General features: G+C 27.4%; 1 protein-coding gene across 1 annotated transcript in view; it reads right to left on the reverse strand.

Annotated features, from left to right (window-relative positions):
* Positions 1 to 5,594, reverse strand: part of Ndg (Nidogen) — a 28,920-nt gene extending 23,326 nt beyond the window's left edge. Inside the window, exon 1 of the mRNA XM_065514518.1 lies at positions 4,981 to 5,594. Coding sequence (XP_065370590.1) covers positions 4,981 to 5,223 — 243 coding nt within the window. The 5' untranslated portion in view covers positions 5,224 to 5,594. The remainder of the gene's footprint in view (positions 1 to 4,980) is intronic.
* Positions 5,595 to 17,296: the final 11,702 nt, after the last annotated feature.

The raw sequence follows: 17,296 nt of genomic DNA on the forward strand, positions 1-17,296 counted from the left end.
ATGTCAAACAATTTTTAATAGACAAAATTTAATATACATATTTCCAAAAAAGTCTGATTAAACATGGCAACATGTTGCCAGCAACATAATCATTATAAGCAACAAAATTTGTTTCGCATTTTGTCGGCATGATTTTAAATAGTATGCCAGTAACATGTTGCGGTCAACGATGTATTAAATTTAAACTGTGATATGTCGTGTGTGGAAAACCACACAAAATTAATCTTTTTTATACAATCAAAAAAATTATAAGCGATGTTTAGCACAGAAACGAATTTATTTATTCAAATATATTTTTTGATATTGTGATATTTTAAAAGTGATGTTTTTACCCTCTTGTGTGGTTTTTCACACATAAGAAATTTATATGTATTTTGCACTAGCAACAGCAGATTTGGAAGGAAAATATGCTGATTCTGCCCAAAATGTAAAATGTGTTGAAGATAGATAAACTAATTTGATGACAAACAGGTAAAAAAAAGTATAAAGATGAATTTGAATATATTATTTATGGTAAATCATGATTTTTAATACAAAAACAATTATGCTGCTACTGTGAAACACATTGATATATCGTATGTGTGGAAAACAACACAGGATAAACAACGTAAGCTTTTTTGAGGGTGTGATGAGGGTTACGTTAATGTTTGGCAGCATATCGCTAGCTATATAAGCTGGGCAACATTTAAACATTTAAGTTGTCTTACATAAATTCCCCAAAAATATTAAACTAAAAAATACCAAAAGCAAAGATATCTAATAAAACCGAATTAATTTTATCAAAATGTAGACAATAACAAAATATTTCTTCAAAAGATTTGAGAAAATGTTTCACAACATATTGGAATTTAAAAGCTCAAGGAGCGCTTCAAAACAAGTTGCTAGCCATATACTTTAAACAACATTTATTAAAGTCTTTATGAAAACAACGTTTAGATAGAAAGATTTTAGCAAATAGTTCGCAACATGTTCCTAAAAGTTGTCTTAAATAAATTCGCCAAAAATATTAAAGTAAAAAATACCAAAAGCAATTATCAAAAAAAAATGTATCATAATGTATACAATAACGATATGTTGCTCCAAAAGATTTGAGCAAATAGTTCGCAACATGTTGCTAAAAGTTGTCTTTCAAAAAATCGCCAAAAATATTTAAATAAAAAATACCTAAAGCAAATATTTCTAGTAAAAACGAATTTAATTTATCAAAATGTAGGTAATAACAAAATGTTGCCTCAAAAGATGTGTGCAAATGTTTCACATGTTGCTAAAAGTTATATTAAACAAAAACGCCAAAAATATGCAAATATATAATAGCAAATGCAAAGATTTGTATTAAATATGAATTAAATTTAACAACAAAAACAAAATGTTGCTAAGAACGGGATCACCACCGTATTCATAAAAAAATTATAAATTTAAACAATGTTTTAAAGCAAAATTTCCATACAAAATTTGATTTTAAAACGTTGTATAAATTTAAAATTCGTTTATGAATACGGCCTTGAAAATTTTATGTTTTTTTTTTTAAATTATTCATCAATATAACCTCTTTTTATTAAATATTTATTTTAAATCAATACATTGTTAGTTCCATCCAACTCTCCGCCATATTAAAGTTCATATAAATTGTGGGCCGCATTAGAATAGTGGGCGTGTCATCTTTCATATAAAGTAAATATGAATTATCGAATATCTAGAGAATTCTTAAATTGACAGGCTCAAAGCTAATATAAAAATGAACTCTGCTTAAACCAGGGATGATAATGATGTTAATTTTTTCAATACAATTCGTATTAGTGTTAGGTTTTAATAAATAAAACAATACTGAACATAGAATCCCAATTGTTTTCCGATTTAATCAAAATATTGTAGATTTTCAGCAAAAAAATCATTCGTAGTCATTAATATAAAACAGAAAATATCAAGGTTGGCTAGCGTTACCTCTAAAATACACTTTCTGCTCGACTAGCGTTATAGCTAATCTACCGTTACCGATATTTTTGTAAACACCGTTACCTCTATATAGCGTTACCGTTGCCTTTTAACCGTTTGGTTTCGACTACATAATTTTCCTGCCAATATTAAAAAAGGTTCAAGGCTTAATTGAAGCTGTATCTCTAATCCACAATTTTTAATTTGATAATTTCAGTGATGGAAAATTAATTATTATTGAACTATTTCCAGAACTTTTTATCATCGAAAAGTACCGCAGTACCCTTAGGAGTACTTTAAGTAAATTTTCTGAATTATATATACATATTTGAAACTTTATTAACAGCTTATTCTATAAAGATTATTATAAAAATTTAAGACCTTAATTTGTATTTGTTTAATTGCTATATTTCGATGTTAAGTTGGCTATCTTCATGCTATTTCTAGAGTCCTTTATTCCAAATCCTTTTCTAGTTGAATTTTCAATATCTTAATAATCTCAAAACGATGAAATTTGAAAAAAAAAAAATTGAAAAAATATTTTCAGTTTTTATACCCTCCACCACCACAAGTGGTGAGGGTATATATAAGTTTGTCATTCCGTGTGTAACATTGAGAAATTTTCATCTGAGACCCAACAAAGTGGGAATTATTAACATTGAATAAAAGCTTTCAGTAGACCATTGATCGTAAGTTGGCAACGCTGTTTGCTGCGACCGTATATTCGAATTCGAATATTCAGTTAAAGAACATTGTAGAATGTACACCACAGATGGCGTATGTATTAGAAAGCTCTAGACAGTTAAAGAGCAATCTAGAGTGCAGATGGCAGTGTTATAAATAGTTGCAGAGGTTGCAGTAGTAAGTGAGTTTATCAGAGACGCTATTCGAATAAATATCAACTGAGTGCCTTAAAGTGTGTTGTATTTTTCAAGTGAATTCGTGTACATTATAAAGTGTGTCTGTATTTCTGCGAATTTATAAACGTGTATAAAAAACATTGAGTGACTATTTAATTCTGTTGTTCTACATTTTAAATAAATAAAGAGTTGTTACAATTTTCAAACTACTAAACGGCTTTTATTTGCAATCAAAAGTATCCGGTTTATTTAAAGGAAATAAACCAACGTTTTAAAAAGGTTAAAACGTAACAGTATATATTTTCTTAATCCTTATGAAATTCTAAGTCGATTGAGCCATGTAAGTCTGTCTGTCCGTCTGTGTGTCTGTGTAAAACATGCTCATGTCCAAAATACGCCAAAAAAATTGGTACACTTGCAAAAAATATGTTTATTGTTGTCCTAAGCAGTTTGGTATTGAAAATAAGCAAAATAGGTTCAGTAGAACCAGAGCTATGAACCAAAATGTGAGACAACATAAAAATTTACAATTTTCACATATTTTTGGTTATTTGTTAAATATATTGCTTATAATACCATAAAACTTTACACACGTTATTTGTATAATAAAAGGACTAACTCTGGTGAAAATTATAAGAATTGGTTCATGATTTCTCCTAGCCCCCATACAAATTTCTTTCCGAAATATGGTTCTATGGTCTATAAATGCCTTCAGAATTGCAGTATCCATACAAAATTCAGCAAAAATAAGTTTCATTCTAAAAGAAATCACAACACTAAATTTTTTGTGGATCGGCCCATATTTGACCATAGCCCCCATATAAAGTTCACTTCCGAAAATCACTTAAATTAGCATAAATATCTTATAAATATCGCTATTAAGTTGAAATTCGTCATAAATAATCCCCATATATACCAAAATCGCTATACCTAATTCTATGATGATCGGCCTATAATTGGTCATAGCTCCCATATATATCAACCTAAAAAATATGTATGCAGGTGGAGGGTATTTAAGATTCGTGAAAGCCGAATATACCATTCTAACATGTTACAATATAAAACTGTCAATTATTTAATTTAATCCATGACACAACAATATAAGGTACACTCAGTAGAAAATAAATTTCTAATTATACAATTCTTGTAACGTCAAACAAAAGAAAATATGAAAAAAAAAACAAAATCAAAGTTTGAGGTTTCCACCTTCTACAATTATTGTATCATGATTTAATCAATAAACCAATACTGAACTTATAATTCGATTTAGTCAAAATATTGTAGATTTTCAGTAAATATCGAAAAGTGAAGTACTTAAGTTCATATTCTGAATTATAAATGCATATTTAAAATTTTATTAACAGCTGTTTCCATTAAATTTAAGATCTTAATTTGCACACGGTTCAATTGCTTGTTGTCTATCAACATACTATTTCTAGAGTTATTTATTCCAAAACATGGTTGTTTCTAGTTTATTATAAATATCGAATTCAATTTTTTAGAAATGCTTTCTCTAATTGGACTCAGACCCTTTGATCCAGTTGGAAATATTTTGCTACTAAAAGTTAGTCTAAATTGATTCAAACTCCTGCATTAAATTTCATTATATCCAGCCATCAGAAAATGACCAAAGAATTTCCAAATACTAAATGAAAATTATTCCAGCATTCACATGTATTTCATGGAAATACATTGAAATCTAAAAATTAAATACGAATGCCATTTTTCTTTTAGTTCTTTATATTTGAAGCAATCATACAAATAGTTTTATATTTTCAAACTTAAAAAGTAATCTTTAGCTTAGAGTAACATTTTAAAATCCCAATTTAAAATTCCGAATGTGATTCCTTCAAAAGCTATTATCCAATACTTTACTATTCAAATTTTCAATATCCAAATTTTATTTTTTTAAATAAAAATATATTTTTTCAACTTTGCGGGCTTTTGAATGCAAACGGTCTTTATATAAAATATTCAAATTTAAGAAAAAAACAAAAATATTTTCTGTTTAAGATAGAAAATACGAATAATGATTTCAAAACTTTGCCTCATTGTGCTACAAATTGTGTAAAGAAATAATTTTTTTTTCAAGTACAATATTGGGATTCCCATTTATCATTTTACTAATTTTAATCTAAAATTTATTTAAAAATTCCATATACATACATATTTTTTAATTAATACTCACATATAATTGATCATATTTTTCGCTATAAAAATTGATGGGATTGTCCAAATGCCAAACTAAGAACTCGCTATCGCCATTGGGTAAATTCGAAACAGGATATTCAGCACTGGTGGGATAATATAATTCATCTAAATGCAGACTATCCAAAACATGGCCAGAGGCTAGAGATGAGGTGATGGTCAAAAGTAGTAGAGTAGAGAAGCACAAATATTGTGTAAAGGATTTCATGTTTGAATTCAACATTTTTTTTTTTTTTAAATTTTACAATATAAAATAATTATTCTTATTATATATTTTCGTAAATTGTATATTTAAAAAAGAATTTTTCACAAACTGCACTGCATTATTTTGGATTTATTTTATTTTTTTTTTTTCGTTGCTTGTTTTTTTCTTTTCTTATAAAATGGAAATTATTCTATATATTTATGTAGTATATAGAAGTGGTTTTTAAAAATAACTTCACTGTGTTAAATTATACATATAGAAATTAACAGACACAGTATATATTTAATTTTTATTTTTTATATAATTTTTCTATTTTCAAAAACGGATGGTTAGTCCGGCCAGCGTACTATGCGCTGTTGCTACACTTTAACAACTGAAAGATCTTTCGAAAAATCAGATCCTCTAAAACTCACACAGCAGCAAAAGATGTTGAATGAATTTGAAATTTTGTATAAAAAGAAAAACACAAAAGAAAATTGTTACTGAGAGTGCAAATGAACGGGGGAAAAAAGCTCTCTTATTTCCACACATATAACGGTATTTTCAATAAGAACATGCTTGGAAATATGTTTAATTACCGTTATACATTTGGTGTTAATGATCATTTATCTGGCCAAAGAGAGTAAGAGATAGAGAGAGAGATTTCCCCCATATGCTTGTAGTAGTATTTGTTTGTGTCTATTCTTTTACTTCAATTCTTTTAAAGCCCTTTTGATTAATGTTCAGTTGTCATTTGATTGTCATGTAACAGACCGTAAAATGTCTAAATCACACTCCTCCAAATGATCAAAGGGTGTTAAGGTGAAAATTGCGACATACTTATTCAGAAAGTATTTCTAACAATGTCAATATTAATTTAATAGATGGCGCCAAGGACATAAACTACTTATTTTTACACCTAGTGCTATAAACATGTTTCGTGAAATATAGTACATTTGTCTGTCGAAATGTATAGCAATGTTTTATTAAGCATTTCTAAGAAAATCATCATAGCACGTGCCTAAAAACATACATACGTCAAGCTAAAATACATACTGTGAACATTTTATGAGCACTCTCTGATGATGGTTTTTTAATTAATTTTATGGTGAAAAAATATATTTGGGTATATACAAATTTTAATAAAAAGCTTTTAATTATAAATATAAACTTTAAGCAAAACGTTTACTGAAGACCTCAGAAAGAAGTTTGTTAGTTCTTTATATGGAAAAGAACTACGGATGGAAAAGATGACACGATCGTACTTTTTTGATACTATTGGTACATGGTACGTCCGAGACTCATGTGATACATTAAAATAATGTTCAGTATTTATACCCTACACCACCATAGTGGGGAGGGTATTATGCGTTTGTGCAAATGTGTGTAACGCCCAAAATATTGGTCTAACACCCACCTTAAAATATACCGATCGACTTAGAATCACTTTCTGAGTCGATTAAACGATGTCCGTCCGTCCGTCTGCGCAGAGTACAGGTCCGTCTGCGCAGAGTACAGGTCGCAATTTTGAAGATATTTCTATAAAATTTGGTACATATAATTTTTTTGGCCCAAGGACGAAACATATTGAAACTGGCTGAAATCGGTCCATTATTTCACCTAGCCTCCATACAAATGTCCTCTCGAAATTGGACTTTATCGGTCATAAATGTTGAATTTGTATATGTATCTACACGAATTTCGCTACAAATAAGTTTTATATATAAAAAATTCATGTCACCGGTCCATAATTAGTCATAGCTCCCATATAGACCCGCTTCCGAAAATCACTTTAACGTGCTTAAATCACTTAAAAATGTTGGTATCTACACAAAATTCAACATAAATAACTTTCATATAGTCATAAATCACACGACCTAATTTTATAGTGATCGGTCCATAATTGGTCATAGCTCCCATATAAGGCCCACTTCCGAAAATCACTCACGAATATAAATGATTGATATTTTAAAAGACGTTGTCGAGGCCATCACCACCAACGCGTACACAGAAAAAACTATTTCTTAAACCGTTTCAATTCAAATATTTGTCACATATTGAACTGGTTTCATTTATTTCATAATTAAATCAAGTATTCATTTGCTCAAAAATAAAATTTCTTGATATTTTCTATTGAATTTTGAGTTTTGAATTTGATTATTTTGACAACTGAATATACAATTTTCGTTATTGGTTGAATTTCAAATACAAAAATTATTGAATAGTTAATTTTCGTAATTGAAAACACATTTTTGTTATTTTTTGTGTTTCAATTACGAAAATTATCTATTCAATCATTTTTGTATTTGAAATTCAACCAATAACGAAAATTCTATATTCAATTGTCAAAATAATCAAATTCAATAGAAAATATCAAGAAATTTTGTTTTTGAGCAAATGAATACTTGATTTAATTATGAAATAATTGAAACCAGTTCAATATGGGATAAATGTTTGAATTGAAATATAATTTTTTCTGTGTAAGCGCTATATGTCGATGACTACCAACTACCATCAAAGCTATCGGACAAGATATTAGCGAATAAAACTTGTTTTACTTAAATTTAAAGATAGGAAGCGCCTAATGGAAGACCTCTATATTTCCTCCCTGCTGCATACATATAATTTCCCTCTCCACCCATGATTAATGATCTAACAAGTTCTTTTTTAATTTTCAACCAAAGATATAATAAATTTTCTATTCGTGGACTAAAAATAGCCATATTTCCTTGGAAAACCACAAAGCATATTTACACCTTTTATGGTTTTAGACATTTTACAGAACACATCAAAGATCAGCAGAAGAAAGCACTTGAATCCGCATACCACATAAATATACATATGTGAATGAGATTGTGGGGCACGAAGGGTGGTGGCATATATTAATTTCGTTTTAAAATTGCAGCTGTGTACATAATTAACTATACATTATATTTCATGCCATTAATTTTATTTGTAATACTTTGGTACTCTTAGAAAGTATCTGCTCCTTATTACTTCGTCTTTTTTCGTTCCATAAGTTTCTTAAAATTTTCCAGATTTTTCACATTTTTTTCAAAGAATGTTGTTTTCCTGTTTCAAAAACTCTCAAATTAAAAGCATGAACAGGGTGTTGAAAGATGAGCTAAATAATTTTGGATTTATGTGACAGTTTGAAAGCTGTCACTCATTTTTAGACTTAATGGTAGTCAAAATTAAGCGATTATTGAATAAATCAATAATTGTTCTAAATAAATTGTAGAAAATTCTAAATGACACACTTTATTGAAACACTTTGTTCTTGTACGCCAAGTGAAAATGTTTTTATGTATGTATAATTTGTATGTGTGTGATCTTTTTCAAATTTTCTATGCCCCCTCCTCGATCACTAATAAATTAAAGAGAAGTATTATTTGGCAGCTAATGCTGTTTGTAGAAGTGGATGCTGCCTGGAACTTGTTGTGTCTGTCGTCTTTGCCGACATGCAAATCGCTTTTAATCTTTTGTTTTGTTTCTGTTGTCGGGTGTTATGAATATTATAAGTGTGTGTTGTGTCTCTTGGCATTTTCGAAATCCATACATATTTATTTTAAATACCAACAGATGTTTAAGATTAATTAAATTTCGAAAAAAAGAGCAATGTTTCGGCCGACAAAAAAATTATATTTTTCTTATTGATTTGATTTATTATTGGAAAAAGTGTGAAAATATAAATTACATTTCTTTAATATACTCGCATGTATACGAAATTATAATAGCAAGTTGTGAAGATATTCTTTTTTTTTGTTGATGATCAAAATTAATTTACGTTCAATAACCAGAGTGATGTCGATAACCTTACATGTAGGAGATAAGGGGTTTCGCTTCCAAAAAATGTATTCAAATTTCAGCAGTTAATATGGAATATTTGTATCAATTTAATCAGAAACTTCTGATAAATACATGACTCTGTCACATAAATCAGGTTGAATTTGCCCAATGTCTTTGGGTTATATTGGCTTTGAGGGCCGCTGTAGTTTGTGACTTAAAAAAACCCAACAAGAAAAAGTATAACGGGGTCAAATCGATCACGGTGGCCAGATCATATCACCTCCACATGAGATACTAACGATTTAAGATATTTAAGTTTTTTATAATAAAAATTGATAAAAATATATTTGAGTTTTTTATATAAAAATCGATTTTTGGTATGAAATATGAGTGATCACAGCTTGAGCTAGTCTTCCATAAAATCGCAGTATTTACGAAGTTATTAACGACTTAAGATATTTGAGTTTCTTATTCTAAAAATTGATTTTTGATATGAAATATGAGTGATCACAGATTGAGCTAGTTTTCTCTAAAATCGCAGTATTTACGAAGTTATTAACAATTTAAGATATTTTAGTTTTTTCATATAAAAATTGATTTTTGGTATGAAATATGAGTGATCACAGATTAAGCTAGTTTTCTCTAAAATCGCAGTATTTGCGAAGTTATTAACGATTTAAGATATTTGAGTTTTTTATTCTAAAAATCGATTTTTGGTATGAAATATGAGTGATCACAGATTGAACTAGTTTTCTCTAAAATCGCAGTATTTACGAAGTTATTAACGATTTAAGATATTTGAGTTTTTTATTCTAAAAATCGATTTTTGGTATGAAATATGAGTGATCATAGATTGAGCTAGTTTTCTCTAAAATCGCAGTATTTACGAAGTTATTAGCGATTTAAGATATTTGAGTTTTTTATTCTAAAAATTGATTTTTGGTATGAAATATGAGTGAGTGATCACAGATTAAGCTAGTTTTCTCTAAAATCGCAGTATTTACGAAGTTATTAACGATTTAAGATATTTTAGTTTTTTTATATAAAAATGGATTTTTGGTATGAAATATGAGTGATCACAGATTGAGCTAGTTTTCCATAAAATCGCAGTATTTACGAAGTTATTAACGATTTAAGATATTTGAGTTTTTTTTATATAAAAATCGATCTTTGGTATGAAATATGAGTGATCACAGATTGAGCTTGTTTTCCATAAAATCGCAGTATTTACGAAGTTATTAACGATTTAAGATATTTGAGTTTTTTATTCTAAAAATCGATTTTTGGTATGAAATATGAGTGATCACAGATTGAGCTAGTTTTCAATAAAATCGCAGTATTTACGAAGTTATTAACGATTTAAGATATTTGAGTTTTTTTTATATAAAAATCGATCTTTGGTATGAAATATGAGTGATCACAGATTGAGCTAGTTTTCCATAAAATCGCAGTATTTACGAAGTTATTAACGATTTAAGATATTTGAGTTTTTTTTATATAAAAATCGATCTTTGGTATGAAATATGTGTGATCACAGATTGAGTTAGTTTTCCCTAAAATTGAGCTAGTTTTCCTAACGATTTAAGATATATGAGTTTTTGTATATAAATATCGATTTTTGTTATGAAATATGAGTGATCACAGATTGAGCTAGTTTTCCATAAAATCGCAGTATTTGCGAAGTTATTAACGATTTAAGATATTTGAGTTTTTTTTATATAAAAATGGATTTTTGGTATGAAATATGAGTGATCACAGATTGAGCTAGTTTTCAATAAAATCGCAGTATTTTCGAAGTTATTAACGATTTAAGATATTTGAGTTTTTTTTATATAAAAATCGATCTTTGGTATGAAATATGAGTGATCACAGATTGAGCTTGTTTTCCATAAAATCGCAGTATTTACAAAGTTATTAACGATTTAAGATATTTGAGTTTTTTATTCTAAAAATCGATTTTTGGTATGAAATATGAGTGATCACAGATTGGGCTAGTTTTCCATAAAATCGCAGTATTTACGAAGTTATTAACGATTTAAGATATTTGAGTTTTTTTTATATAAAAATCGATCTTTGGTATGAAATATGAGTGATCACAGATTGAGCTTGTTTTCCATAAAATCGCAGTATTTACAAAGTTATTAACGATTTAAGATATTTGAGTTTTTTATTCTAAAAATCGATTTTTGGTATGAAATATGAGTGATCACAGATTGGGCTAGTTTTCCATAAAATCGCAGTATTTACGAAGTTATTAACGATTTAAGATATTTGAGTTTTTTTTATATAAAAATCGATCTTTGGTATGAAATATGAGTGATCACAGATTGAGCTTGTTTTCCATAAAATCGCAGTATTTACAAAGTTATTAACGATTTAAGATATTTGAGTTTTTTATTCTAAAAATCGATTTTTGGTATGAAATATGAGTGATCACAGATTGGGCTAGTTTTCCATAAAATCGCAGTATTTACGAAGTTATTAACGATTTAAGATATTTGAGTTTTTTTTATATAAAAATCGATCTTTGGTATGAAATATGAGTGATCACAGATTGAGCTTGTTTTCCATAAAATCGCAGTATTTACGAAGTTATTAACGATTTAAGATATTTGAGTTTTTTATTCTAAAAATCGATCTTTGGTATGAAATATGAGTGATCACAGATTGAGCTAGTTTTCCATAAAATCGCAGTATTTACGAAGTTATTAACGATTTAAGATATTTGAGTTTTTTTATATAAAAATCGATCTTTGGTATGAAATATGTGTGATCACAGATTGAGCTAGTTTTCCCTAAAATTGAGCTAGTTTTCCTAACGATTTAAGATATATGAGTTTTTGTATATAAATATCGATTTTTGTTATGAAATATGAGTGATCACAGATTGAGCTAGTTTTCCATAAAATCGCAGTATTTGCAAAGTTATTAACGATTTAAGATATTTGAGTTTTTTTTATATAAAAATGGATTTTTGGTATGAAATATGAGTGATCACAGATTGAGCTAGTTTTCAATAAAATCGCAGTATTTTCGAAGTTATTAACGATTTAAGATATTTGAGTTTTTTTTATATAAAAATCGATCTTTGGTATGAAATATGAGTGATCAAAGATTGAGCTTGTTTTCCATAAAATCGCAGTATTTACAAAGTTATTAACGATTTAAGATATTTGAGTTTTTTATTCTAAAAATCGATTTTTGGTATGAAATATGAGTGATCACAGATTGGGCTAGTTTTCCATAAAATCGCAGTATTTACGAAGTTATTAACGATTTAAGATATTTGAGTTTTTTTTATATAAAAATCGATCTTTGGTATGAAATATGAGTAATCACAGATTGAGCTTGTTTTCCATAAAATCGCAGTATTTACAAAGTTATTAACGATTTAAGATATTTGAGTTTTTTATTCTAAAAATCGATTTTTGGCATGAAATATGAGTGATCACAGATTGGGCTAGTTTTCCATAAAATCGCAGTATTTACGAAGTTATTAACGATTTAAGATATTTGAGTTTTTTTTATATAAAAATCGATCTTTGGTATGAAATATGAGTGATCACAGATTGAGCTTGTTTTCCATAAAATCGCAGTATTTACAAAGTTATTAACGATTTAAGATATTTGAGTTTTTTATTCTAAAAATCTATTTTTGGTATGAAATATGAGTGATCACAGATTGGGCTAGTTTTCCATAAAATCGCAGTATTTACGAAGTTATTAACGATTTAAGATATTTGAGTTTTTTTTATATAAAAATCGATCTTTGGTATGAAATATGAGTGATCACAGATTGAGCTTGTTTTCCATAAAATCGCAGTATTTACGAAGTTATTAACGATTTAAGATATTTGAGTTTTTTATTCTAAAAATCGATCTTTGGTATGAAATATGAGTGATCACAGATTGAGCTAGTTTTCCATAAAATCGCAGTATTTACGAAGTTATTAACGATTTAAGATATTTGAGTTTTTTTTATATAAAAATCGATCTTTGGTATGAAATATGTGTGATCACAGATTGAGCTAGTTTTCCCTAAAATTGAGCTAGTTTTCCTAACGATTTAAGATATATGAGTTTTTGTATATAAATATCGATTTTTGTTATGAAATATGAGTGATCACAGATTGAGCTAGTTTTCCATAAAATCGCAGTATTTGCAAAGTTATTAACGATTTAAGATATTTGAGTTTTTTTTATATAAAAATGGATTTTTGGTATGAAATATGAGTGATCACAGATTGAGCTAGTTTTCAATAAAATCGCAGTATTTTCGAAGTTATTAACGATTTAAGATATTTGAGTTTTTTTTATATAAAAATCGATCTTTGGTATGAAATATGAGTGATCAAAGATTGAGCTTGTTTTCCATAAAATCGCAGTATTTACAAAGTTATTAACGATTTAAGATATTTGAGTTTTTTATTCTAAAAATCGATTTTTGGTATGAAATATGAGTGATCACAGATTGGGCTAGTTTTCCATAAAATCGCAGTATTTACGAAATTATTAACGATTTAAGATATTTGAGTTTTTTTTATATAAAAATCGATCTTTGGTATGAAATATGTGTGATCACAGATTGAGCTAGTTTTCCCTAAAATTGAGCTAGTTTTCCTAACGATTTAAGATATATGAGTTTTTGTATATAAATATCGATTTTTGTTATGAAATATGAGTGATCACAGATTGAGCTAGTTTTCCATAAAATCGCAGTATTTGCGAAGTTATTAACGATTTAAGATATTTGAGTTTTTTTTATATAAAAATGGATTTTTGGTATGAAATATGAGTGATCACAGATTGAGCTAGTTTTCAATAAAATCGCAGTATTTTCGAAGTTATTAACGATTTAAGATATTTGAGTTTTTTTTATATAAAAATCGATCTTTGGTATGAAATATGAGTGATCACAGATTGAGCTTGTTTTCCATAAAATCGCAGTATTTACAAAGTTATTAACGATTTAAGATATTTGAGTTTTTTATTCTAAAAATCGATTTTTGGTATGAAATATGAGTGATCACAGATTGGGCTAGTTTTCCATAAAATCGCAGTATTTACGAAGTTATTAACGATTTAAGATATTTGAGTTTTTTTTATATAAAAATCGATCTTTGGTATGAAATATGAGTGATCACAGATTGAGCTTGTTTTCCATAAAATCGCAGTATTTACAAAGTTATTAACGATTTAAGATATTTGAGTTTTTTATTCTAAAAATCGATTTTTGGTATGAAATATGAGTGATCACAGATTGAGCTAGTTTTCCATAAAATCGCAGTATTTACGAAGTTATTAACGATTTAAGATATTTGAGTTTTTTTTATATAAAAATCGATCTTTGGTATGAAATATGAGTGATCACAGATTGAGCTAGTTTTCCATAAAATCACAGTATTTACGAAGTTATTAACGATTTAAGATATTTGAGTTTTTTTTATATAAAAATCGATCTTTGGTATGAAATATGAGTGATCACAGATTGAGCTAGTTTTCAATAAAATCACAGTATTTACGAAGTTATTAACGATTTAAGATATTTGAGTTTTTTTTATATAAAAATCGATCTTTGGTATGAAATATGAGTGATCACAGATTGAGCTAGTTTTCAATAAAATCACAGTATTTACGAAGTTATTAACGATTTAAGATATTTGAGTTTTTTTTATATAAAAATCGATCTTTGGTATGAAATATGAGTGATCACAGATTGAGCTAGTTTTCAATAAAATCACAGTATTTACGAAGTTATTAACGATTTAAGATATTTGAGTTTTTTTTATATAAAAATCGATCTTTTTGAGCTAGTTTTCCATAAAATCGCAGTATTTACGAAGTTATTAACGATTTAAGATATTTGAGTTTTTTTATATAAAAATCGATCTTTGGTATGAAATATGAGTGATCACAGATTGAGCTTGTTTTCCATAAAATCCCAGTATTTACGAAGTTATTAACGATTTAAGATATTTGAGTTTTTTTTTATACAAAAATCGATTTTAGGTATGAAATATGAGTGGTCACAGATTGAGCTAGTTTTCAATAAAATCACAGTATTTACGAAGTTATTAACGATTTAAGATATTTGAGTTTTTTTTATATAAAAATCGATCTTTGGTATGAAATATGAGTGATCACAGATTGAGCTAGTTTTCAATAAAATCACAGTATTTACGAAGTTATTAACGATTTAAGATATTTGAGTTTTTTTTATATAAAAATCGATCTTTGGTATGAAATATGAGTGATCACAGATTGAGCTAGTTTTCCATAAAATCGCAGTATTTACGAAGTTATTAACGATTTAAGATATTTGAGTTTTTTTATATAAAAATCGATCTTTGGTATGAAATATGAGTGATCACAGATTGAGCTTGTTTTCCATAAAATCCCAGTATTTACGAAGTTATTAACGATTTAAGATATTTGAGTTTTTTTTTATACAAAAATCGATTTTAGGTATGAAATATGAGTGATCACAGATTGAGCTAGTTTTCCATAAAATCGCAGTATTTACGAAGTTATTAACGATTTAAGATATTTGAGTTTTTTTATATAAAAATCGATCTTTGGTATGAAATATGAGTGATCACAGATTGAGCTTGTTTTCCATAAAATCCCAGTATTTACGAAGTTATTAACGATTTAAGATATTTGAGTTTTTTTTTATACAAAAATCGATTTTAGGTATGAAATATGAGTGGTCACAGATTGAGCTAGTTTTCTCTAAAATCGAAGTATTTACGAAGTTATTAACGATTTAAGATATTTGAGTTTTTTATAATAAAAATCGATTTTTGTTAAGAAATATGAGTGATCACAGATTGAGCTAGTTTTCTCTAAAATCGCAGTATTTACGAAGTTATTAACGATTTAAGATATTTGAGTTTTTTTATATAAAAATCGATTTTTGGTATGAAATATGAGTGATCACAGATTGAGCTAGTTTTCCATAAAATCGCAGTATTTACGAAGTTATTAACGATTTAAGATATTTGAGTTTTTTTATATAAAAATCGATCTTTGGTATGAAATATGAGTGATCACAGATTGAGCTAGTTTTCTCTAAAATCGCAGTATTTACGAAGTTATTAACGATTTAAGATATTTGAGTTTTTTATTCTAAAAATGGATTTTTGGTATGAAATATGAGTGATCACCAGGGAAACCAAAATATGCAAATGCATGTTTTTTCTGGTGAGTCGAATGAGCACATGGATAAGATATTTACACGTTTCAGAACTATTTAAGAATTTTGGCATCGATTTGTTAGTGCATATTTTTGCATATTTTACCCTTAAATACATATTTTTGCATATATTTGTTTTAAGAGCATATTTATGTCATATTTTGCGTTTTTAGAGCATATTTTACTGTTTAATAGCATATTTTGAGTTTATCAAAAACAAATTTTGTCTTACTTATTTTTCGCTGTTGTGTTACAGGTTTTTACTTCCTTTGTTTAAAATTCAAAATTGAAAAATAGATGGCTTTTCACCAAAAAAAAAAATTTAAAAAACAGAAATTTTTTTTAAAATTTAAAATAACAATTCGAAAAATTTTTTTATCCAAAAAATGAAAAAACTGAAAAAAATGTTTGTTCACCTAAAAATATTTAAATTTTTTATTTTGAAGTATAATTTGGTGAAGGGTATATAAGATTCGGCACAGCCGAATATAGCTCTCTTACTTGTTTTAATATAAAATAAGCACTATTTTAATAATAGCTCCATCTAAATATCAAATTTTAGTTCTAATTCAAACTTAACCGTTCTAAGTGTTAAAGAAATGTTGTCTTTTAAATTTGCTCCTGTAACATCAGTTGATGTCGAAAGAACATTTTCTATATTTAAAAATGTTTTCAGATCCAATAGACAACGATTTTTATTTGAAAATTTTTGTTTTTTTAAGAGCATATTTTTTAAATTTTAAGAGCATATTTTAAAGTTTTTACTGCATATTTAAAGCGCCTAAAACGCTTTTTTTAGAGCATATTTCCGGTTTCCCTGGTGATCACAGATTAAGCTAGTTTTCCATAAAATCGCAGTATTTACAAAGTTATTAACGATTTAAGATATTTGAGATTTTTTTATATAAATATCGATTTTTGGTATGAAATATGAGTGATCACAGATTGAGCTAGTTTTCCATAAAATCGCAGTATTTACGAAGTTATTAATGATTTGAGTTTTTTTATATAAATATCGATTTTTGGTATGAAATATGAGTGATTGAGCTAGTTTTATCACAGATTGAGCTAGTTTTCCATAAAATCGCAGTATTTACGAAGTTATTAACGATTTAAGATATTTGAGTT

Source organism: Calliphora vicina, chromosome 5 (assembly GCF_958450345.1).
Source record: "Calliphora vicina chromosome 5, idCalVici1.1, whole genome shotgun sequence".
Taxonomy (NCBI): domain Eukaryota; kingdom Metazoa; phylum Arthropoda; class Insecta; order Diptera; family Calliphoridae; genus Calliphora; species Calliphora vicina.